The 22845-nt window shown below is 35.5% G+C and overlaps 1 protein-coding gene across 2 annotated transcripts in view; it reads right to left on the minus strand.

Moving 5' to 3' along the window:
* Positions 1 to 22845, minus strand: part of LOC111505605 (KCNQ potassium channel) — a 204561-nt gene that overhangs the window by 24788 nt on the left and 156928 nt on the right. The window contains exons 8-10 of one of the 2 annotated variants that reach the window (XM_074183370.1): positions 15015 to 15260; positions 4491 to 4698; positions 3542 to 3677 (exon numbers count right to left, since the gene is read on the minus strand). In XM_074183370.1, the coding sequence (XP_074039471.1) occupies positions 3542 to 3677; positions 4491 to 4698; positions 15015 to 15260 (590 nt within the window). Of the gene's footprint in view, positions 1 to 3541; positions 3678 to 4490; positions 4714 to 15014; positions 15261 to 22845 lie in introns of both variants that reach the window. The other variant, XM_023160448.2, reaches the window with a different exon arrangement.

Genomic DNA, 22845 nt, shown 5'->3' on the forward strand with positions numbered 1-22845 from the left:
ACGCTGCGCTGGCCTAAGTTTGTTGATTCTGATTCGGTCAAAACATTGGAACAGCAGCGATACAGCAACATAGTACTAGTTATTGTATATCAACGACTTATTGCAAAAGACGAAAAATCCAATATATTGCTTTGCTGACGACAGCACACTCGTTTCGTCATTTCATTTGGATTCCAGAACATCAGCGGCGGATGCAAATCTTTACCGGCAGCAGGAGGTTGCATATCTTAGCGAGGATCTAGAAGTAATTTCAAATTGGAGTGAAAGAAACCAAGTTCAATCCAATGCCACAAAAACACAGCCACCGGTTTTCTCCAGAAAAATAAACGCCTCCGAACCGGATATTAATGTCACGTCACACACTTCCACTTACTGGTTCGATAAGTTTGTTAGGGGTAAAAATGGACCCCAATATGTCTTGGCACAATCATGTCGCTGAAATTGCGAAAGCCGCTTCTCAAAAGCTTGAAACACTGTTCCGAACCAGAAAACTGTACACACCTCAGCAACTTTTGATGCTTCATATAGCTCAGAGGAGACCTTCTTTGGAGTATTGTTCTCATGTATGAAGGTTCACCCCTAAGCATACCCTGAAGCCACTGGATTCCGTCCAGGAAAAAGCCATCTACCTGATTGGAGACGCAAACATCACTTGCAACCTTGATAGTCTGGAACTTCGAAGAAAGGTTGGAGATTTGTCTCTCTTCTTTAGATACTTTGACGGGAAATGTTCAAGTGACTTGGCACATTTAATTCCACCAAGAGCGGTACTTATCAGAAATACGAGATGGAGTGTGGTTGCTCATCGTTTTGAGATTCAACTCAGTACACCTCGAACTCCACTGTTCAAGAACTCTCTCATTTGGAGAACTGCGTTTATGTGGAATTAACTTTCTAAGAACGCTTTTCCAAATGGTTTAATCTCCAGCGATTCAAATCCAATGTGAATTACTACTTTCACATAGGCACCGCTCTCAAAGTGCCTTAAGGATTTTTCTACAGTGCTTGTGTTTTGTACTTAAAAAAATGTACTCTTATGATAGTCCGAAAATTCCACCAATGTGGTGATGAAAGTAAAGAAATAGTTAGGTAACTATTCTTCAGAGTTTATAATGGAAAATGACTTTTACGGTTACGAAACATGTCTGATGAGAAAAATTAATGAATTTCTTCAGTCTCATATCTCAATCCTAATTTATCAGAACCTCCGAATAATACATTTAGAATCCTACAATGTAGACCTAAGAACTGCTTAGACCTAATGTGTTAAGGTGTTTCTTTGTGACATATAAGAAAAAACCTTTGAGAATGCAAAGAAATTAGGTGTATGTGAGCAATACAGCAAAACCTTGATGAAACCTTGAAGAAACTCATGAAAGGGAACACATACTACTTTGTATTCTGAAAAAATCAATTGCGGAAAAATATAAAAATTAGAGGCGAACCTAGTTGGATGCAATTTTCTGTGTCCCAAATTGACATGGAAACACAAATTGACGCAGAAGTCTTGGAAGAATTTGTAGATCCAATTAGATCAGTTACAAACATTGAATTCAAATGTATAGAACTATAGACCAGTCGTTTTGCTAGCATAAATCATAAAGAGAGTCGTAAACTACCATATTCTTAAATATTTGGAAGGCTTCAACATCTTGAGCGATCATCAATATGGCTTTCAGAAACAAAAATCAACACGCGACCTTCTACCGTATGTCACCCATATTAGGAATAACACAATCGAGAAACATGAAGAGTCAAGAGGTGTAGCGCTTGATAGGTCTAAGGTCTTATGAGTGTGTGGCATGAGGGTTTGCTGGCCAAACTTCGATGGCTCTCCAGCTTCCTAAAAGAACGTTTTCTACAAGTGGCCGTCGATAGATATCTCTCTAATACTTTTACCATCAACGCTGGTGTTCCCCAGGGATCCATATTGTCTCCAACCGTCTTTTCATTATATAAATGACTTTTTGGAAAAAAACCATGAATCCAATATATTGCCTTGCACATCTGCACATCTTCACCGGCAGCAGGAGATTGCATATCTCAATGAGAATCTAGAGGTGATTTCGAATTGGGGTGGGAGTAACCAGGTTCAATTCAATACAACGATAACCCAAGCATCGTTTTTTTTCAAAAAGATAAATGTCTTCGAACTGGATATAATAATGCCAGGACAGACAATTCCACTTTCTGCTTCGATAAGTTTGTTGGGGGTTAAAATGGACACCAATATGTCTGGCACAATCATGATGCAGGAATCGCAAAGACTGCTTTTCAAAAGCTTGGAACACTGTTCCGAACCAGAAAAGTTTACACACCTCAGCAGCTTTTGATGCTATATAAAGCTCAGATCAGGCCTTCTTTGGAGTATTGTTTTCATGTATGGAGCTCCGTTCCTGAGCATAGCCTGAATCTGCTGGATTCCATTCAGGAAAAAGCCATCTGCCTGATTGGAGACGCGAACATCACTTGCAACCTTGATAGCGTGGAACATCGAAGACAGGTTGGAGATTTGTCTCTCTTTTATAGATACTTCCACGGGAGGTGTTCAAGTAATAATAATAATAATATTTATTTGCTATTCAATTTGAAATACACAATAATCTTAGTTAACGACAAATAAATATAGTTCCCACAGAAGGATAAATCTGTGCGTGTGCTATATCATTTTAAAATACAATAGATTACAATGAACGAAATATAAAAAATAAAGTTTCTTTCGGTATGAACAAAAAAAGTACTAGAGAAATTGTGTACAGATATTTCATTAAAATCATATATAGTTAATATAAATAGAAACATTTAGCATGAACAAAAAAAGCACTAGAAAAATTATATACAGATATCACATCAAAATTACATATAGTTTATATAAATAAAACATTTAGGTTATACCTATAATGAAACAATCGAAATAGGTAAATTACATCGAACATCACTCACACATCAATCAAACAAATACCCTATTTTTTTTAAATGAAAAAAAAAACAAACAAACCATGGAGAAGTTGACCTACAGATTACATAACTCTAATCACATACATCTTCTACAGACATTTATACATTGTAGTTATATGTATTTTTCACATCAACATATTGGTGTATCTGTGCTCTAGAGTGACTCGGCACATTTGATTCCAACAAGAGCGGTACATATCAGAAAAACGCGACGGACTGTGGCTGCTCATCGTTTTGAGGTTCAACTTAGTATACCTCGAACTCCACTGTTTGAAATCTCTTTCATTTGGAGAACTGCGTGTTAGTGGAATAAACTTCCTGAGAACGTGTTTCCAAGTTAATTTTATCTGCAGCGATTCAAATCCAACGTGAATCGCTAATTTCAAACAGGCACGGCTCTTAAAGTACCTTGAGGAGTTTCCGGTAGTGCTTGTGTTCTGTTTTTGAAAAATAAGAAAACAACTCCACTAAATCTGTAACCTGACTTTAGACAATTCTGATGCTACCCCAATTTATTGAATATATTGAAACGAATGTACAGATTCACATTTCTCTTGCATGAATCATTTAAATGAATACTCACTGTGTAACCCTTGGCAGCTCAGCATCCAAATCGTCGATGTCATCGCTAGCTGCTTCTGTCACAGTACTTGTCTGACTTGTGAACACTGCGCCCCTTATACTTTCCCTTTCACCTCTCCTGATTCTGTTAGGTGTACCTTCAAAATAAGAGTCCACATTCATATGTTTCTTGGGTTTTTTCTATAGAAATCTGGTGTAATTTCTAGTAGATTCTTTGAAAATTGTTTGAAAAATAACCGTTTAATAAGCTGATTTTCAATTTTTTCTCAATGATCAGTAGAAATTTAATGATGATAGAAGACATATTTGCAGAAATATCTGTCATGTGTATGACCGTTGATGAAGAAACTGAGCGTACCTTTTTTAATGATTATTTAATGAAAATCCACATCTAGCAATGAGTTTTTGTTTGTTATTGGTAATTATGAATTTCAAGTTCTGATATAATTATTTGAAAGTCAATATTGATTTCTCCATCAACATCATAATGAATATCTTTCGGTTCCATCACTCCTTGTGATTCAGTTCGATACCAGACGAAATGGTAAATGAATGCTTTGTATATGAAGACGTCATAGGTGTAATATTTCTCTCTTTTCTAATATAATGAATGAAATATAACTCAAAATTCAACTATGATCAATCACTGCTAGTAATACGAGGACTTTTCAAAAAATTAAGTGAATTTTCATGTTCCTAAAAAAATAAGCATTCATTGATGAATGTCTATTTTGTCTTCTTCAAAATTTAATCAGAAACACACATTACTACTACACAATAACCTCAACACTCTTCTCAAGGCCCACTTCATAAACCAAGTTGGTGTCATTGGGATATGAATGATATGGAAGCAGTGTTTGTTTTCGATTCATTCTACGTCAGTTTAACATTTCACAAAAAATCAATATTTTTGCAGCAGTCTATAGATAAAAAATGAAAACAAAACAAACCTGTTTTTTGTTCATCCATGAAGAACATAACGTCAGTATCGGAGAGTGCCTTGTTAGGCTGATTGTTCATAACTGATTGAACGTTTGGCGTGTCCGCCAACGGGGTACCCGGACCGGGAGTATTCACCTCCGTTCTTGCTCCGGATGTGTTCACTTCCATCCTATTCCGAGATTTCCTTCTTTTCAGCACCGAGGCCTTCTTAGCTACCTGTAATATGAGGGACTGACCCAAGGTAAAGATACTTAACACCAATACATCGAACACTGCATCTAAAACTATTCTAACAAATACTAAGTCTAAAGGTTTATTTTTCAATGCTTCATAATTTATAAAAGTTTTTTCGACTGTTATTACCTGTTTTCGACCATAATTTGTATGTATTACATTGCGAAGTAGTGTAGAGAACCAGTCCAACTGAGGAAGCTACTGTTGCAGTAAAACGCGAATTGTAATAAATTATATATTGTGAGAATTTGTCATTATTATTGTAACGAATCTGAAGCCGCCCCTGACCGATATGCCGGCCAGTGAACAAACACATGACGTCACCGCAAAAATTATGCAGTCGGTAACCGCCGGTAAAGCTCTAGAAACGAACCGACTACAGATTTCTAGAAACGATCGTTACCGATATATAAGTCCGGCTTCCCGACCCAAGAGGGAGTTCAAAAAGTGAATCAAGCGGTTAAACAAGGAATTCAAATAGTGGAGATGAATTAAGCGTTAGTTGCTAAGTGTTGTAAATAAATTAGTTTGAGATTAGTGATATATTATTGAAAATACATTTGTTTATGACAGTTAATCGTTTAATTTGTTACTTTATCAATAATAGTGTTATTAATTTCCGTCAAGTAGCAAGTCAGTGTATTGAAAAAAAGGGATTATTGTTGATGAAAAAATGAGCTGAATTTCATTCCATTGAGGTTTAACATACGTAGCATATCCGCAACGCCGGATGGCTGTTCTATTTTTTTCAATGAGGCATTGTTAACCTTATGTTTGATACTCGTTTGATATTGAGAAGCTATTTCTCTTGATACGATGTTACAGGTAGGACTGTTGGCTTCATGTCCATCTCCTCTATAGACACAGGATCAGATCCTTTGGTCTATGAAGGACCTACGAGTAGCTGGGAAAGGAGATCCATGACGTAGAGCTTCGCGTTACTGTGACAAGATTTTATATGACGAGAGAGCGCCTGGTATCTCATATGTTCCGTTAATGATAGTGAGGGTATATATCATTTCTACAGACAAAAATCTCTTATGCTCAAAGAAGGTTCTGAGATCCAATTTTTCAATATTAGTATTGAACAACTTCAAGGGGGAATTTCAGCTATTTGATGTCAGACTTAGTTGTATCAGCAATGCAACTAAGTCTGAAAAATATGAACAGGCTTATAAAGTTTTCAGGGGAAAATATCGAAAGTGAATAGAGCAAACGAAAGAAGCAGCTACATTTCAAATCAATCTAATCTAATCGATCTACGTTTCTCATTCAGAAACTTCCCGGATATATTTGAAATAACGAAAGTTATTCCTATCTATGAAAGCGGAGACAGAGACATTTCATTGAACTACATACCATTATCAATAATATCTTGAATATAATAATTGAAAAAATCGTGAATGTCAGACTGATATCTTATATAGACAAACACCAAAGCAGTTCGGCTCTAGGAGTTGAAAATCCACAGTTCAAGCCGTTGAGGAGCTGGTTGGGGATATACTAGATGGTTCTGAAGTGGACCGGGTTACTGCAGTAACTATGTGTGACCCAAGCAAGGAGTTCGACTGTGTCTCACGAATTTCTCTTGCAAACACTTGAATACTACGGAATTCAAAGTATTAAATTGAAATTTTCTGAGTCAAATCTTCCAAACAGACAACAAGCGAATTACTTCAATGAAAATAAATCTGGTTTTCAAATGGTCAGATACGGAGTGAGTAGGTCTTGAGACTCACTCTATTTATAATATATGTAGATGATATGTTGTATGACTCACAACATGCATTATGTTTGCTGAAGATGTAACACAAGGTATATAAATGAAGTAATGATAAATACCTCCTGGAGTGTTTTATCATGTCAGTTAAACAGGAAGTTGATGAATAGTTCGTAACGGATATTTTCAATCAGAATCTCAATAAAACACAAAGAATTAGATTTTCAGGTAATCTCCAAATCAAATGGGTGGAAAAATCAAGCTTCTGGGGTTCACATTAGATCAGTCTCTGAAATGGCATTGTCACATCGACACACTGCCTTCTGACCTTCATAACAAGTTGTATCTATCGATATAACTCATAAAAGTAATAAGCTGTGTTGCCTTGAGAACAACCTATTTTTTTCCATTTCATTTCCATATCTGTTGTGGTATAAGGGTGTTATAAGCTATAAGGAAAATTGCCAGTATTGGTTTTCGTGATTCATGAAGAAATTTTTTTCAGGATTCAGTATGGAAATAAACAAATTCAAAAACTCACAATATCTTATGAATGATCAAACTGAACTGAATAATTCGCCATTATTGAATTTGTTTATTTCCTGGTATGAAAAACTGAATATAATTACGGTACTTTCGAAAATTTGATTTATTCCTACAGTTAATGAAGTTATACCTCCCGTTTTCAGGTAGATTCATTCAATAGAAAGTAGGCATACAAGTAGATAACATGTTAGAGTATAAAATAGTTGTAATTTAGAAGTAACTCATTATTTTATGCTTGAGAAAGCAATTGTATAGCAAAACACATGTCACGATTTTTGTAAAACCTTTTTTAGTGAAAATTATAAAATAAAATGTAATAATGAGTTTGAATATGAACTATGTTACCTAACCTCACTTTGTATCATTCAGTTTTCATTATACCTACATTTTTCTAAGTCGGTAGCGGAAGTTTCAATAAAGACCCAGATCTGTCATGCTCAATAAGTAAGTACAAATACTCATTTCATCTTTGTTTTGTCACTCACTTCATGTGGAAAGAATGAATTTAAATTTCATGGTTTGTTGCATTCGATTCTTTATCCCCGAGGTGAAATTCAGAGGTAACATTCAGGTTCCTGCAGGCAAAACTGTTCTATTTTTATAATAGCACGACAACTTCGTGGCATTTTGTTTGGAATTATTAATTCGTCTTTGAGCTAACTGGCTTAAAGGTAATGATTGAACTAGTACTACAAATACACATCAAAAACATCTCAGATGGTAGACAAAGGACTCGTCTGTAAAATTTAGTATAGGAATATTATTCGTTTGTAACCTCAGACGAATTATTACCTCTTTCTGATATTTTTTTATGATGATCGAATGAAAGTCCACGGCTAATAGAGAATTTCAAAAAAAAGGTAACAAGTTGCTAACGGCAGTCAATATATTGGGAGAGCAGTGGTCGTGGGTTTTTTATTTTGTGGAACAACCTTTTTTTGGATGGGGCGCCACTTGATTTGATTTTGCTAAAATCAAGAAATAAAAATATGCATAGTCAGAAAATTATTTAATAGTTGCTGCAGACTAAACCAAAATATGGTAGACAAAAAAGCGGTTATTGTTTTCATTACAAAAAGGATGTGATCCAGTAACACAACAAATGAAATAATACGACGCCACTGCAGCTGCAGTAGGATCTTACAAAACAACGTTATAAAGTAAATTCATATGACTTTCATTACGTCTACACAAAATAATTATTGAAACGTTGGAAATAATTTTTGAATCGTTACATGCATGTAGGCACATATAATTCAAAAACGAAACACCAGGTATATAGTTGGTTTCCAAAAATAGGTTGTCTGTGTAGTGGAAATCAACTCCGATGTAAAAAATTGGAAATTCCTCACCAAATGAGTCCCTTCTTTTTTTGGATGTCATCAGCAACAGGCTGTCTGAGAGGTCGAGTAGATTCTGGATGTAGTCTGGAGGGTTAGAAAACGGAACAGTTCAGTTGTCAGGTGATACTATAAATATCCTGGATTCGAAAGATATATGTCGAACTGGAGCAATTCGACTTTTCTTTTTTTTCAAAACTGGTCGACAGCAAAAGACGGTATTTGGGGATCCAAAAGGTTCCAAACCAGAACAAAAACGTTCGAGATGGTTGGACGACCCACGCTTCTTGGAAAATACCAAAGGCTGTACTTGTCCGTAGCTTAATGGAAACCGGCAGATCTACAGAAAGTGATCTCGGTTGTGATATTGGTTCCAGAAATCAAATGGTTAAAAAACTCACCTCCTCTAAGGGAAAGGCTTCCACTAAAATAATGCCCAACACAAAAATGGTAACTGACGTGACACACTCTACTTTCGTTTCTCAACCGTCACCCAAAATCCTTTCAGGTTGACCTCCAACCAGAAGTATTGACAAAAACTCGTCCTCTGCGCCGTGACGTACACGTTGACGAAATTTGGTGTACTCCAATAGCAATACTTCTCCTTTGAATTAAGTATTCATTGAGCATTCCTTCTTTTTGAGAATTTTATTTCATTATTAATAATTCGTTTCTTTTTCTCTTCCCCAGACTACATCAACTATGCAATGAAATACAGAGTTATCAAGAAAATAAAATAACTGATGTTTACTAGATTGGAACTCTGAAATTGTATACAGGTATTTTATGATTTCTACAATTAAATGATACATTTCGTAACAAGTGTTGTTACGAAATGTATTGTTGATAAAAGTCAACTTTTCACGTTACAGAATACACCGAAATCCATCAACATATTCCAATATAATAGTTTAGCTCGCCCTGTTTGTTTGGGACAAATTTAGTAATTGGAGTTTGACCCGCTTTCTGTTGACAGATTGATCTGATATTTGATACACACATTCAGTTTTGATGACAATACAAATAAATGAATTCTGTATGATTGTAAATCCAAGATGGCTGTTGCTACAAAATGGCGGATTACATATTTTTTTGCAACTATACCTCAATATGGGTATCAAATGACAGGGCTTGACTAATGGTATGGTAGTACACTTTAGAAAAGGTTCAAATTCAAGATGGCCGCAGCTACGAAATGACAAATTACCTATTATTTCACCACTACCGCCAATATTGTTGCGATCCAATATTGACGTATCGAAAGGATTGGTGAATGCGCTATCGGCTACAGAAATTGTTTGGCCTCGGTTTCGTCGAACTCAGATGTACGAAACAGATGTACCGTCAGTTCAAATCAACTTTGGGGAAGAGACGTCGTACGTCTTATCCACCATAAAGCCATACATTTTGTCATGGGCTTTAACTGTCCACAAAATGCGAGGCAGCACTAAAGACCATGCAGTTGTATATAAGGATAAGCTAAAGTGGCCCTGAGTCGAGTAAAGTCTCTGAAAGGTTTATGTATTGAGGAGTTAGATAGCAACAAATTATCAAATTAACAACAAATGAGGCAAATAAAAAAATCATGTTGAACGGTAGATAATGTACTAAAAGCTAAAAAATAGTTCGGAAGGTCCTAGGTAGCAGTCATCACATCAATCTTTCCATAAATATATGGTATTGATCAGATAAAAAAATTATAAAATCGTTGGGCGTAGCGTAACCTGAGTAAATATGTGAATACTACCCCAACGATTTCCTTATTTTTTATCTTATCAATACCGTAGAGGAGAGTTTTCTGATGATTGCTACCTAGGACTTATCGAATAATTTTTTAGTACATCATCTACATATTTTTTTTCAAAACCATTCAGCACTAAAAAAAATTCAGTTATTTTATTTCATTACAAACCATTTCATAGTGTATTAGTGGAAAGTGGAGAAATGAGAGCTCAGGGGTGATGGGAGCGATTACAGTTTATTCACAACTCGCCCGAAAATGATGAGAAAAGCTGAGTAGTTCTGAGCCGCTGGTTGGCTCAGAACTACCCAGTAGCATGTGCCTTGCGGTGATAACTTCAATTTTCTGTTGTATTTCTGATTTGAATTATTTCATAACTTTCACGATGACATTGTATACCAATAGTTTGGAAATAACCTGTATCATTGTATAGAGGTTGGTGGATGACATATGGAGCATTCATTTCATTTACTCAATATGTCTTCAAGTGAGAACCAATAAAATTTTGCATTTTTCGAGCAATATATTATTGGCATTGCAAAGCTCGATATCTTCTGAATGAATGAAAATATTTTCGTAAACAAAGTATTTATTAATATTTTGGGTTGAGTAATACCAGTGAGGTATTACTCAACCCACTTATGTTTTTCTGAAAAATTTGGGCAGTGAAAGCACAGCTTCAAAGGATTATGGGTTTGCAATGCAATAAGATACTTATTGTATGTGTTTGAAAGAATGTCATTTTCTGTGGAAGAAATCAAAGTTTTTATCGATCTCCTCCAGGTATTTCAACTTTACACAATCTGAAAAATATGACAATTTCAATATAGAACTTCCTAAATGTGTAAACGAAATAAGGTTGATAAAAACCTTGTTTATGTTATTTTGACAACTATTTCACGGTCCGAATACGGAAGCTTGAAAATTTGTGTCAAATATTCCACCATATACCTGAAAAATGATGCATGAATTTTCCATTATTTTAATGTAGGATCACAATTGAATTTGAAAAATTATTTCACATTTCCAACAAAAATCTGAGAGTTTTTAATGTATTCATGGTAAAAGGAAAATTTTGGCGAATGGTAGAATATTAATTTAGGCGAAGGCGCCGAAGTTTTATATTCGAATTTACTGCTTTTTATTGTTTTAATATGAAATAGTTACTCGTATACTATTGAAAAATTCAGACAAACTATCAGATAATTTGAAATCTAGTTAATTCCAAGATACATATAATAGTTTTTCATCGAAAAGAAAATTAATTTTCTGTTATGAAATAAAAGTGCTTTGAACGATATCGTTATTAATAAAATGTATGTACCATCTGTCGGAATTTCAATACATATTGTTACGCATGAAGTTCATGTAGATGGTATATACGTAGACGTTTCTCATAAGTAATCAATTCAAAGTTGAAACCGATTTCAAAACAGTGAGGTAAGGCGGAACAAGTTCAGGAATGGGAAAAGTGCATGAATTGGTTGAAGAGTTTGCTCTTGAAACTGGATGCAGTCTAGTCACTGAGTTCGGAGTTATATGTCAACTCACACTCATTCGTCAGAGAGCGCCAACACCACTAGTAATCTTCATGAAAGGTCGTAAGATCACATAGTGCCTTCATCAGTCAGCTGTAAGATTAAAGAACGTCAACGTAGGATGGTCGGTGTATGTTCTTCTTTTTTATTTCACTCTTATAATTGAAATGTAACTATAAACGATTTGTATATGAAAGGTTAGGTTCACTTACCTAATATTTTTTTTCAAAATGGGAGTAAATGCGTGGTGGAAACATAGACAAGTGATAGTATCTGTTTTTTCAAGTTTAACATTTTTTTCATTATTCCATTCATTTGTTGAGAGGCATACAGTTATCTCAAAAAAATTCCACTAACCTGACCTAATCTAGCATTTCGAACGGTTTCTTGGAGATGAGTAATATGAATTCTCGTAGACAAGTCATACATTTTTTTAGGGAGAGTCTGTGATTAAATATTTAAGCAAGCAATGAACTGATGAACGTCGTAAGGCATTCAAATATTCATCACGAGAAAACCATCGATGAAAATGATATTCCCCTTCTACTAGATATAGTTGGTGGGATCATAGTAATTCTCTATGTACAATTTTCAAACTTGAGGATCTATTGAATCTTAAATGTCATTTTATCCCTTCCATTTCATCAAGTACTTACCCTAACTTAACTTTCATTCATTAATTTTCAATCAATTGAAGGTTTTCAGTATATAACTCGTTTATATATCAAGAAGTGATTTTGAACTATAGTGAAGTTCAGTCAACCGAAAGAATAAAAAATCCCTTATATATTTTAATTATAGCTAACAGTAAAAACTATGTGTGAAGTAATAACGAACAGCAATTGTTATTTCGTGATTATTTTCATATGGATGATATGACATAGCCTATATTTTTAATGCTATTGCTATAGACAAATAAATAGTCCATACATTATAGAAATGGTGGGATTTGTAAATTATTTCCAGGACCCTCAATTTCTTACTATAAATGAGGAAAAAAATTCCAGATGAGGCTGTTTGACAAACTTTTGGGCCGATATATTATTTCTATTGACTGATCAATTAAAATAGCCTCTACAATTCAATGCATAGTTTCAATTGACAGATATTATTACTGAACCTCACATATCGATACGTAGACCAGATTCATACATTTCATAGATTTTAAAGTTTTGGCTTTCTCCTATCATTGTAGCAAAACACAGGCATTTTTCCTTTTGAGTTATTTTACGTTTACTCCGTTGACATATATTTTTGATACATCCTTCATATATTTGTATGATGGGTTGCTTGCCATAGCGATCCTCGGTATGTCTATAAACTTCGCATCTATCGGAATGTACAGAAAAATCGCCATTGTTTTTATATCGGAAACTATTTTATTGAATTGCGTTGGTAGGAAGAGATTTGTTGAATCGAAGTTAAAGTCCGTGGTTTTATTGTTACCCACGCATTATTCAGTTTGATATAATTTGCCAATGGCCTGAAAGGTTGAATAATACTTGTATTGTGGCGACCCGTGCCTGCATCTTATTTTAGGTAGGCAATGGTAAAGCCAGTAGTGTTCTCTTGTGAGAATTAATTACATCTCATTTCTGCTGTATATTTGCGGATAATCATCCATTATTGATGTCTGTATTGTTCACTCATTTCACTCCGAATCAGTAAACGTTCCATATTACAAGAGCAGCAGTCTGATTTTCCCTGACCACCCACGAAAAACTCTGAGAGAAAAACCCGTTCCTTCACACCATCAAACGAAATACAACTAGTTCATCTTCATCTATTTCGATAACTTCTGTAGTTTCTTCGCGGACTGTTAAACATTTTTTCTGACCAGAACTCAGTTATTTTTTTTGGTAATCACATTTTCTACTTTTATCTCCTGAATATAGCGTCAAGACAGAATGTTAACGCGATATTGGCACAAATTAAAGAAAATAATTGATCAATCATAATTCATATTACTGGAGTTTTCCTCAACACCAAACCGTTATTTTAACACCTCGACACGTGTTTCGATCACCAAGTGATCATCTTCAAAAGGAAGATCGAACTTCCTCTTGAAGATGATCTCTTGGTGATTGAAACACGTGTCAAGGTGTTCAAATAACGGTTTGGTGGTGGGAAAGAACTCCAGTAATATTCATTACTACACCAAAGGTTCCAAATAGTGCATCACAAATCATAATTTACGCACAGAAAAAAGAGTGAGGTAGATAATGAGAAGTAATAAAGCCATTAATAATTTTTCAGTAATTCAATTATTGCAAACTGAAAATTTCCTTTTTTTGTTTTCCGAAAAACTAACTACACACCGTAGTAGCTAAAATATTTGTAGTATCCTTATGTTTGTATCGATATCCGCTTCATGAATCAAATATTGTACCCGCTATCACAATTCCAATTTTATTTTAGGCCATTTGTTATTTTTTTTTGTTTTTCATCTTTTTCATTTTTTTTTGTAAGGTGCAAGAGGAAGAATGAACTCTGTTCAATCTTGTATCCTATTGACAAATTTGTATTTTGTTTTTCTCCATATTGTATCATGTTATTTCAGCTGTCAATAAATTCATTTATTATTATTATATCTGGATGTTTTGCTGAATTCCCGCCTGCAATATACCTAATTGTTTTTATTTTATTTGCCATCTCTTTACAAAAACCGGAATACCTACTCATCGAAAAGGGTGGATTCAGTAAAACTTTGGAATGTACATATATACAAGCTTCGCCTTATATTACAAGTTATATTTCAAATGATGCTCTCTAGTATGGATATCTCGATATTTCTAATCCGCAGTTTCGGTATGAATATATTTTATTAATTCAATTCAATTCAATTGTCATTTTTTCCTTACACTTATTTCTCTCATTGTTTAACAACCATAGTTTCACCGGTCGAAAGTGATTGTTCACAAATGAAGCACAAACTTTCCATTTTGGATAATGGAAGATAACCTCAAGGCCTATTAACTACCACGTCAACTTGTTTCATAATAAATAACATAAGTGGATAATCTAAAAAGTGTTCGACCTAACAATGATACCAAACATTTAATCAGATTTTTATATTTTTGAACATAGTCTCCTTTCAACTCTACTCATTCCTCCCAGTAATGCTTCTATTTCTGTAACCCTACAAATAGTACTCGGCGTTTTTTCCCCGTATACAAAATCCAATTCATTTTTGATTTGCGTAGGCGTATTGCCTTCCAAAAATGAATATTTATCAACAGCTCGATACTCGATTGATATGTGATTTCCGATCTGTCAAGTTTTTTGTCAGGCTGTACAAAGGCATGCAAAATCTTAGCGTAAATAATTTCTCACTTCGACAGAATTTTTAAAATGTGAACCCACAGATATTTCAATTATTGTCATATAAGTACTTCATATATGAATTTTCTTACCTTTGATAGCGGCATACTATAATTGCTACTACCACCTGCTCCGGAATTACTGGTTGGAACAACAGAGGTGCCATTTCCATCACTGAGGTATACCTGCCACGTAGCTGTAGAGTTGAAACTCTTGTCAGCAGCGTAACATCGCCAAAGACACTGGATCAACATCGCAGCTGCCGGAATTTGTCGATTGAAGTGCTTCTGACGCTGTTTTTGTTGTACTTTCAGTGCGAATCCGGAACCTAGTATTCCCTATAACAAAAAGTTCCAAGTCACATGATTTTATTGTAAAGAAACAATGATGCGGATGAGGTACTATAAAACTCTTTCAACAAAGAACCAGTGATGAATGCTGATGATCTATCCTAGCCGTTGTTCTAAATGTATCGTTCCAGTGGCGACGCAAGGCCTAGATTTAATGTGGGCAAGGTACATTTCGCGAGGCCCTCTGTTGGTAAAAGAATGAGGGTTTATAAAATAGAAAATATACTTGAATTCAAACAAATTTTCATTTATTAGTAACTACTCACCAAAACAATCTGTACTGACAGCAGACAAGCCCTATTAGCCTTGAACAGACAACGTGTTACCTCAAGGCTAGCACTAGAGTGCCACCAAGATTCAGCCAAAGCCTCGGTAGATAATAACGTCAGCCTGAGGTGGGTTAAAGGGCACGACAGGAGTAAAGGTAATCGCATTGCCGACTCTTTAGCCAAGGAAGCGGCTAGACTAAGAATTCTAGGACCCAGTGGCACCTACGGCCTTTTGACTTCGACGATTGCGGAACTTGCCAAATGTTACACCCATGCTCAATCCCTAAAAGAATGCAATCTTGCCAGGATCACCTTGAGTGACCCTGGGAAGCTGGCGCCGAAGAAATATCTGCAGATGACCAGGAAAAATCTACGCTTGACAGTAGGATTTCTGACTGGCCACTGTTAATTAAGGAAACACCTTCATAATATGGGGCTAGTGGACACATCTTTATGCAGGATGTGTGAACAGGAAGATGAGACTGTCAGACATATCCTATGCGAGTGCCCGGAGTGATCGTCAATAAGAGAGTGTGTTTTCGGCGAGTCTTGACCTACACCTACCGATATAAAAGAGATGTCTCCCAGAAATCTGTCCACCTTCCCGGAAAGGACAAGATGGACGATGATCTAGGAGCACAACTCCTCGGGAGGATGTAAAATGGGTCACATATGGCCTAAGTACTGTGGGCTTACACTCCCCCTCCTAACTCTACAGATACAGATACTCACCAAAATTTTGACTTTTGTACTTTTCTGGAATATTAAACAACAAAATCAAAAATAAAAAAAAAGTTATCAAAAAACATTATGTCCTGGTTGCTGTATCAAAACCCCAGTTGAAGTCACTGACATTGTGGCTATCTACTCATTGATACCTTTAAAATGAGCCCAAACACGTCACGTCTGCTGTAACTTGCCGAGGAGTTAGTACTTTGCAGTATGTTCTGGTTGCAGCATCATATCAAAGTTATTGTACATACTCTCAAAGTATCGGATTTTTATTACGATTAGTCAAGCACAATTCAATGCATAATTCCTCTTCATAATTTGGAAAACGAGCTGGTAACTTTCAAAAGACTGGAGCGGTTTTCATGAAATGTATCTAAGAACCATTCACACAAAATTAGCTATCAAATAAAAAAAAGCATCAAAATTGGTCTACTATTATAGAAGCTTCAGTGATACAGACAGACATACAGATACACAAGTCAAACTCATAACACCTTTTTTTGTGTCGGGGATTAAAAATGGATAAAAATCAATGAATTAACGAAACAAAAATTTTCTACTTCTGGTTTTACGGAAGTTCCTAATTATTGGTTCGTTATGCTATAACTGCTTCAGTGGATGGAAGTGTCAAAGCTGTAACTCTTTCTTGACCCAATGAATTCGTTAAATAATTTTTTATTGGTTTCAATTTTGAAAATCTCCTTTCAGCGGAAGCAGTTATACATGTTTTGTTGATAAAATGATAAAATTCGAACTTCAATGTGAACATTTGGCTAAATTTCTTTCAAATCGTTCTTTATATTATACTGGAGCAGATATTCCACGTCTTCAATGGAGTTTGGTGAATTTGAGATCATATTTTGTAGTTCTTCATATAACTCGTAAGGTTGGAAGTCACTGCTCTCGCCTACTTACAGGACTGTGTGTTGATCTTGACAGTTTTTCACTATTTGCTCTTCTTTTTTTTAACTTGTTTAGTTATGAAGAAAATCAAAAGTTTCAGAGTGTTGATTTGACGATAAATCTCGAATCCATATTGCTTATCACAGAATCAATCATTGTATTGAAAAATCTTTCATACCGGCTTTTGGCAGACTGTATAGGTTGATCGCTAAAATTACAATCAAACATTCTTTTTTCCATTTTATTATGCAAATCTCAATAATAATAGATAATTATTGAACTAACTAGCTTCAGACAAGCATTCTTCGAATCTAGTTTGTCGATATTCTTCGATCCCTTCACAAAATGACGCAAATATTAAAGAGTAACGCTTAAAAGTATTTGCATAGATTTCCATAATTTGTTTATGGTATTGGCATACGTTAATGAGGATTAATTTCATAATATAATATAGTTCAGCAGAAAGAAAAATATATTTAGGAATTTTTCATTTATATGCTTTCATAGGCTTTGAGGCGCGAGGCCCTTTGCAGCGCGAGGCCGTGGGTGGTGGCCCACACCGCCCACGTTTTAGGCCGCCTCATAGGTTTGTTCTGGTTCTGCGAAATTCAGGTTCTAGGACGTCTGGATCATGCGCAGTTGATATAGAGTGTTCTGGTTTATGATCCTGAACTGTTTTGAACCGTCCCGAATCGTTCTTCATCTCAAGGCTGAACTGTTGAGAACTGTTGCTCATGCGTATTCATGTGGAAATTTGTTTGGGCTATTTGCTAGGATGTTTTTTTATTTATTTGATTTTGATAATTGATGATTGAGGGTAGAAAACATTTGAACTGACTATAGGGATACGTTACATAACAAAATGGACATGATTAATAGTATTTTTTCGTCTTCATCTCTTCATATATACGATAGGTGGCACAGTGGTCTCCTCAAGAGCGTTCTGGTTTAAACAAGTGTCCGATACTATTTCGGACTATTTGAGATTTTTTGTTTGTACACACCATGCCTTGCGTAGTTTCCAAACGTTTTGGGATGTTAGAACCAGAACAAACCTTACATCGTTCACATGTTGGCGTATCATCGGTTAACACTTCAAAACCGCACGGGCATCGGTCGATTCCATGGTTGATGCAGATCTTATGTTTCATTAAAGGATTTTTTCTAAACAATTCATAAAACCACAACACGTGTTTCGCTAAACAATAATTTCCTCAGGCGTACTCATATTTCCATGAACATGTCTGAGGACGCTACTGTATAGCAAAACACCGATTCAAGAAATATTCGCTGAATTTTAAACTGAAAATGAACATACAAATGAATTAACTGATTATAGTTCATAAACTGAATCAATTTTCAATTTCAGTTCTCAGAATGAAGTTGTTGATAGCCAGGTTGATGCGAAACCAATTCATGACAAATTAAGTATAGAAAAAATTCCTATTAACTTCTAAGTGGACCTCCACTCATTGTTCAATAAGCATTGATTATGTTGAATTTTCGTTCATGTAAACTACAATTAGTTGAATGTAATCCAAAGGACAGAAACTTGAAGAAATTCCTACCAAAATTAAAAACCTTTTGAAAAAGTATTATGAAATATTTGAAAATAAACTAGGGACTCTCAATGAATTTGTAGTTCATTTAGCTTGGAAGAGGAAGTCATTCCAGAATTTTGTGAATTCCGACCATTAACATTGAAGTTGAAAATTGAAAAGGAAATTGATAGTTTAATCGAAAATAAAGTTTTGGAATCTATGGTACTGATTCTCAAATCCAAAGGGGAATTAACACTCATCTGATTGTTCACCACAGTCCCTCACGCGCATAGTGTATTTATTTTCACAATTGGAGGGTAGTTGGAAGTTTTCGAAAATATATCCGAGTGAGGCTTATCAGCAAGTAGTTTTGTCTTGAAATTCACAGAAATTGGTTCCCATAGCTAGACATAAGGGTTTTTTTATTTCATATACCCGTCTTCCGTATGACATTGTCAACGATTCTGCTATTTTCCAGAAAATAATGGATTAAATGTTCCAGAACATGCCTGAAGTCGTTAGCTTTCTGGACGATATTCTTCTAACCGGAAACATTTTCAAGAACATTTTGAACGTTTTGATAAAGTTTTCCATCGGTAACGAGAATGTTGATTGAAAGTGAAGAAAGAGAAGTGTTTTCTATTCAAAAACTCTGTTACCTACTTGGGTCATGTGATTGATTAGGAGGGGCTCCCGACCTCAAAAGAACAAATTTCAGCAATAACATTCACCAGTGACGTAGAACACATTACCGGCACTCCTTATCATCCTGCTACTGAAGGACAAGCGGATAGTGCTGTCAAAATCATGAAAAAAGCAAATTTGGAAGCGACACACGACGGTTAAAATAGTATCATTTTCAACCTGATGATACATCGATTCTTGATTCATTAAAGAAACAACAACAGGGAAACACCTGCAAAATTGTTGCAAGGACGTAAATTGCCATGTAGATTAAACTTATTTTCTATTCCAAATACTATCCGCAGGAAACAGAACCTGCAAAGAAATATGAATGATTTTAGACAAAATTTAGATAAGTGTATCAAAGTATCATAATGGACGTTCTTGAAAAACTAACTTTTCAGAGTTCGAACATCCCGAAGAATGATATAGAAACGTTCTTTGAATCAACTCAAAAGAGAACATACGCCTAAAAATACAGCAGTGACGTGATATGTCGATATCATTTCTCGGTCAGACATACTTGTATATTCTGTAAATATTGATCGTAATGATAGTATAGGTGAAAGTGACGGTAACGGTGATGAAGGCGACAGTGACCTCGAGCATAACGATCGCATACTGAGAAGAAGGAGCCTATTCGAACCAACAGAATGTTTAGGGCATTGATAATTTTTTTCTTGTCGTTTACCCCTCATTTGTGATATTAGAGGAAAAAGTTTCACTAAGATATAGAATCAGTATTATATATGCAGTGTGACATCTATCTAACTAATTATTCAAAGAAAGTAATACAAATCAGGAAATTATGAAACAACAAAAAAAGTGGCGCTCCAGGGCGACTCCATTGATTCCAGTAGTGCATTTGCTTTTTCGGCTGCAGGAAAACCCTAAAAACCTGCAGCACCACATCATCTGAAGATCTTGATCTGCCAATGTCCTCTCTCATGAATCAAAATGTAGGGTGTTCAATAAATTCGAACCATCGCCAGAACACTTCGTGACCAGTCCGTTTCGTCTTTCACCAATGCGTAATAATAACCTGGTTCAACGCCATAACCACAGTGAACAATGACCGCATGAAGATTAAAATAGTGGTCTGCTAAATTGAAGTGTTTATCTATTTTGAACTTTCGTAAGAGTTTGGTGCATCCTTCAGAGGTTGAGTCATGTTTGAAGATCATCAGTGTCGTTATTAGATTGACTGATGCCTCAGCTATACTTGTTTTCTTATATTAGTCCGTTATTTTGGCCCATGCTTGGCAATACAGTTGATCATCACCCGTTCAAAGTTCCATTTTCAGATGATTCGACAATAAGCTTTGCACGGCCTGGTTATCAGTCATATTGGGAAACGCTAGTGGAAGTTCCAGAAAATCACATTCGTTTTTAGTACCTCTTGAACATTCACTACAATTTTTCCAGCAAAATATCTATAAACACAAGACGAGATAGACTGTACGGGATCATTCAATCCAGAGCGGTCGGAAGTATTGATTCTGCTATTTGTTTGCTCACGAAGAGTACTCAACAAGAACTCCAAGAATTCAGAGCAATCCACTTGTTGTCCTAACGAGTACCTAGTAGACTTCAAAGACTCCAGGAAATCGGTTGGTGGGAAAGATGATATATTCTTTCGAAACTGCAACTGCATGAACAATTGTTTGAGTTTGGTGAATAAGTAGGAAACATTCTCGTTCTCGTTCATCGTTAAAACCTCGTTGCTGAAATTCTTCGTCATGACCAATACTTCTAAAATGCTATTCATGTAGTACCTGTTTCTTAAATTATCTAGGACAACTGTTTACTGTTGTATCAGAATCATTTCTGAAGCTGCAATCGATCCTTCCAATTGATGAAGGGTTTCGTAGAGGGATCGATTCGGCTCTTGCTTCATGAAGCTCTTCCACTGAAAGGTAACCAGAACAACGAGGACTGCAGCTCATATTTTATATATGTGTCTTTCATCACCCTGAATCGGGAATCCAGATATTGGTATGAATAGCTTGTTCCTCGATTTCCGATCCACGACGGTGGACTAGTTTCTTCCTCAGAGTAATGAATAAAGGACATTCAAATTAATGGTGTTTATTATTAATATTCTATTTGAATAGTCATCTTAATATCCTTATAGAACACACGTATTGCGTTTTCGTTAGGTGTTCAGTGAGAATCTCACTGAATCTCATGAGGCATATTGTTTTCCGGAAACTAGGAAAAAATGGACAAATAAGATGGACTTCTCAACCAGCTAAAAAGACTGGTGGTGTTTTCTGTAAAATACTAGATATATTTCATTCGCAAGGTTCTTCTTACGCTAGCATGTTGATCAGAATAGCATTTTTATTCACATTTATATAGAATTTATGAATAAAAACCCCTGGGTTATTTCCTGAGAAACGAATACTTCGATCCATTATGACAGAGATTAATGGTCCCGAAGGAAATTCAAATGCTATCAACACCCACCCTCTAAAAAGTATACGACCGCATTCACTGACATTCACAAAATAAATTCAGTCATAATAAAGGGATGAATAATAGCAATAACTTCAAATCGTAAATCAGTGCGACCTTTCTAACTTGACTGCAATGATGCTCGCTACCTTTTAGAGACGTCTGTATTCCAATTTTCGTTATAAATCTTCCAGATATCGATTGCATTTATCATTTTGATAGCGCTGAGAGTTCTATTTTGTAGCGAGTTGTAAATCACCTGTGAATAATCGATGAATTGGGCGAAGCATTATTTATTGATGGAATTCAAACACGACCATAATGTTGTGCCTGTGGAGACTAATTTCATGAGTACACCTGGAAAATGTTTTTTCACTGTTTTGAATATATAAAATTTCAATTTTATCGCCATTACTTCAGAAGTGATAGCTGGAAATTTTGCATACTGTACAAAACAAGAGGACACAATAGAAACTTGAAGAATTGTATCATAACACCAATAAATATTTTGTCATGATGGAACTCGGACAGTAATCACTTCTTTGCGTGTGGGTGGAACCTTGACCAATCGTAGCCTTCGCGATGACGAAGAAATATCCATTTCACCACAATTGTAATGAGAATTATTTGTACAGTCCTCATTATACAGGAAGACACACTCAATACACTCACCTGGGGAACGAAATGAATGAATTGTATCTGAAAGTTTGATACTGATTACTAATGAAAGAGTCTGTGATTCTGAAATATTTTGAGGAATGCAGTTCGCCAGTTGTTACGTTTATTCGTAAAACTTACCTCAGAGTTAGACGAGATACGGAACATTCACAACTTTTTTCTTCAAGGACAAAACACAAGCATCACAGGAAAATCCTCAAGGCGCTCTAAGAACGGTGTCTGTGCGAAAGTATTGATTCACGTTGGATTTGAATCGTTGGAGATTAAATTCATTTGGAAAAACGTTCCCAGGAAGTTTATTCCACATAA

Source organism: Leptinotarsa decemlineata, unplaced genomic scaffold (assembly GCF_025532065.1).
Source record: "Leptinotarsa decemlineata unplaced genomic scaffold, Ldec_3_MD MMD2_tig00026336_RagTag_RagTag, whole genome shotgun sequence".
In the NCBI taxonomy this organism is placed as follows: Eukaryota; Metazoa; Arthropoda; class Insecta; order Coleoptera; family Chrysomelidae; genus Leptinotarsa; species Leptinotarsa decemlineata.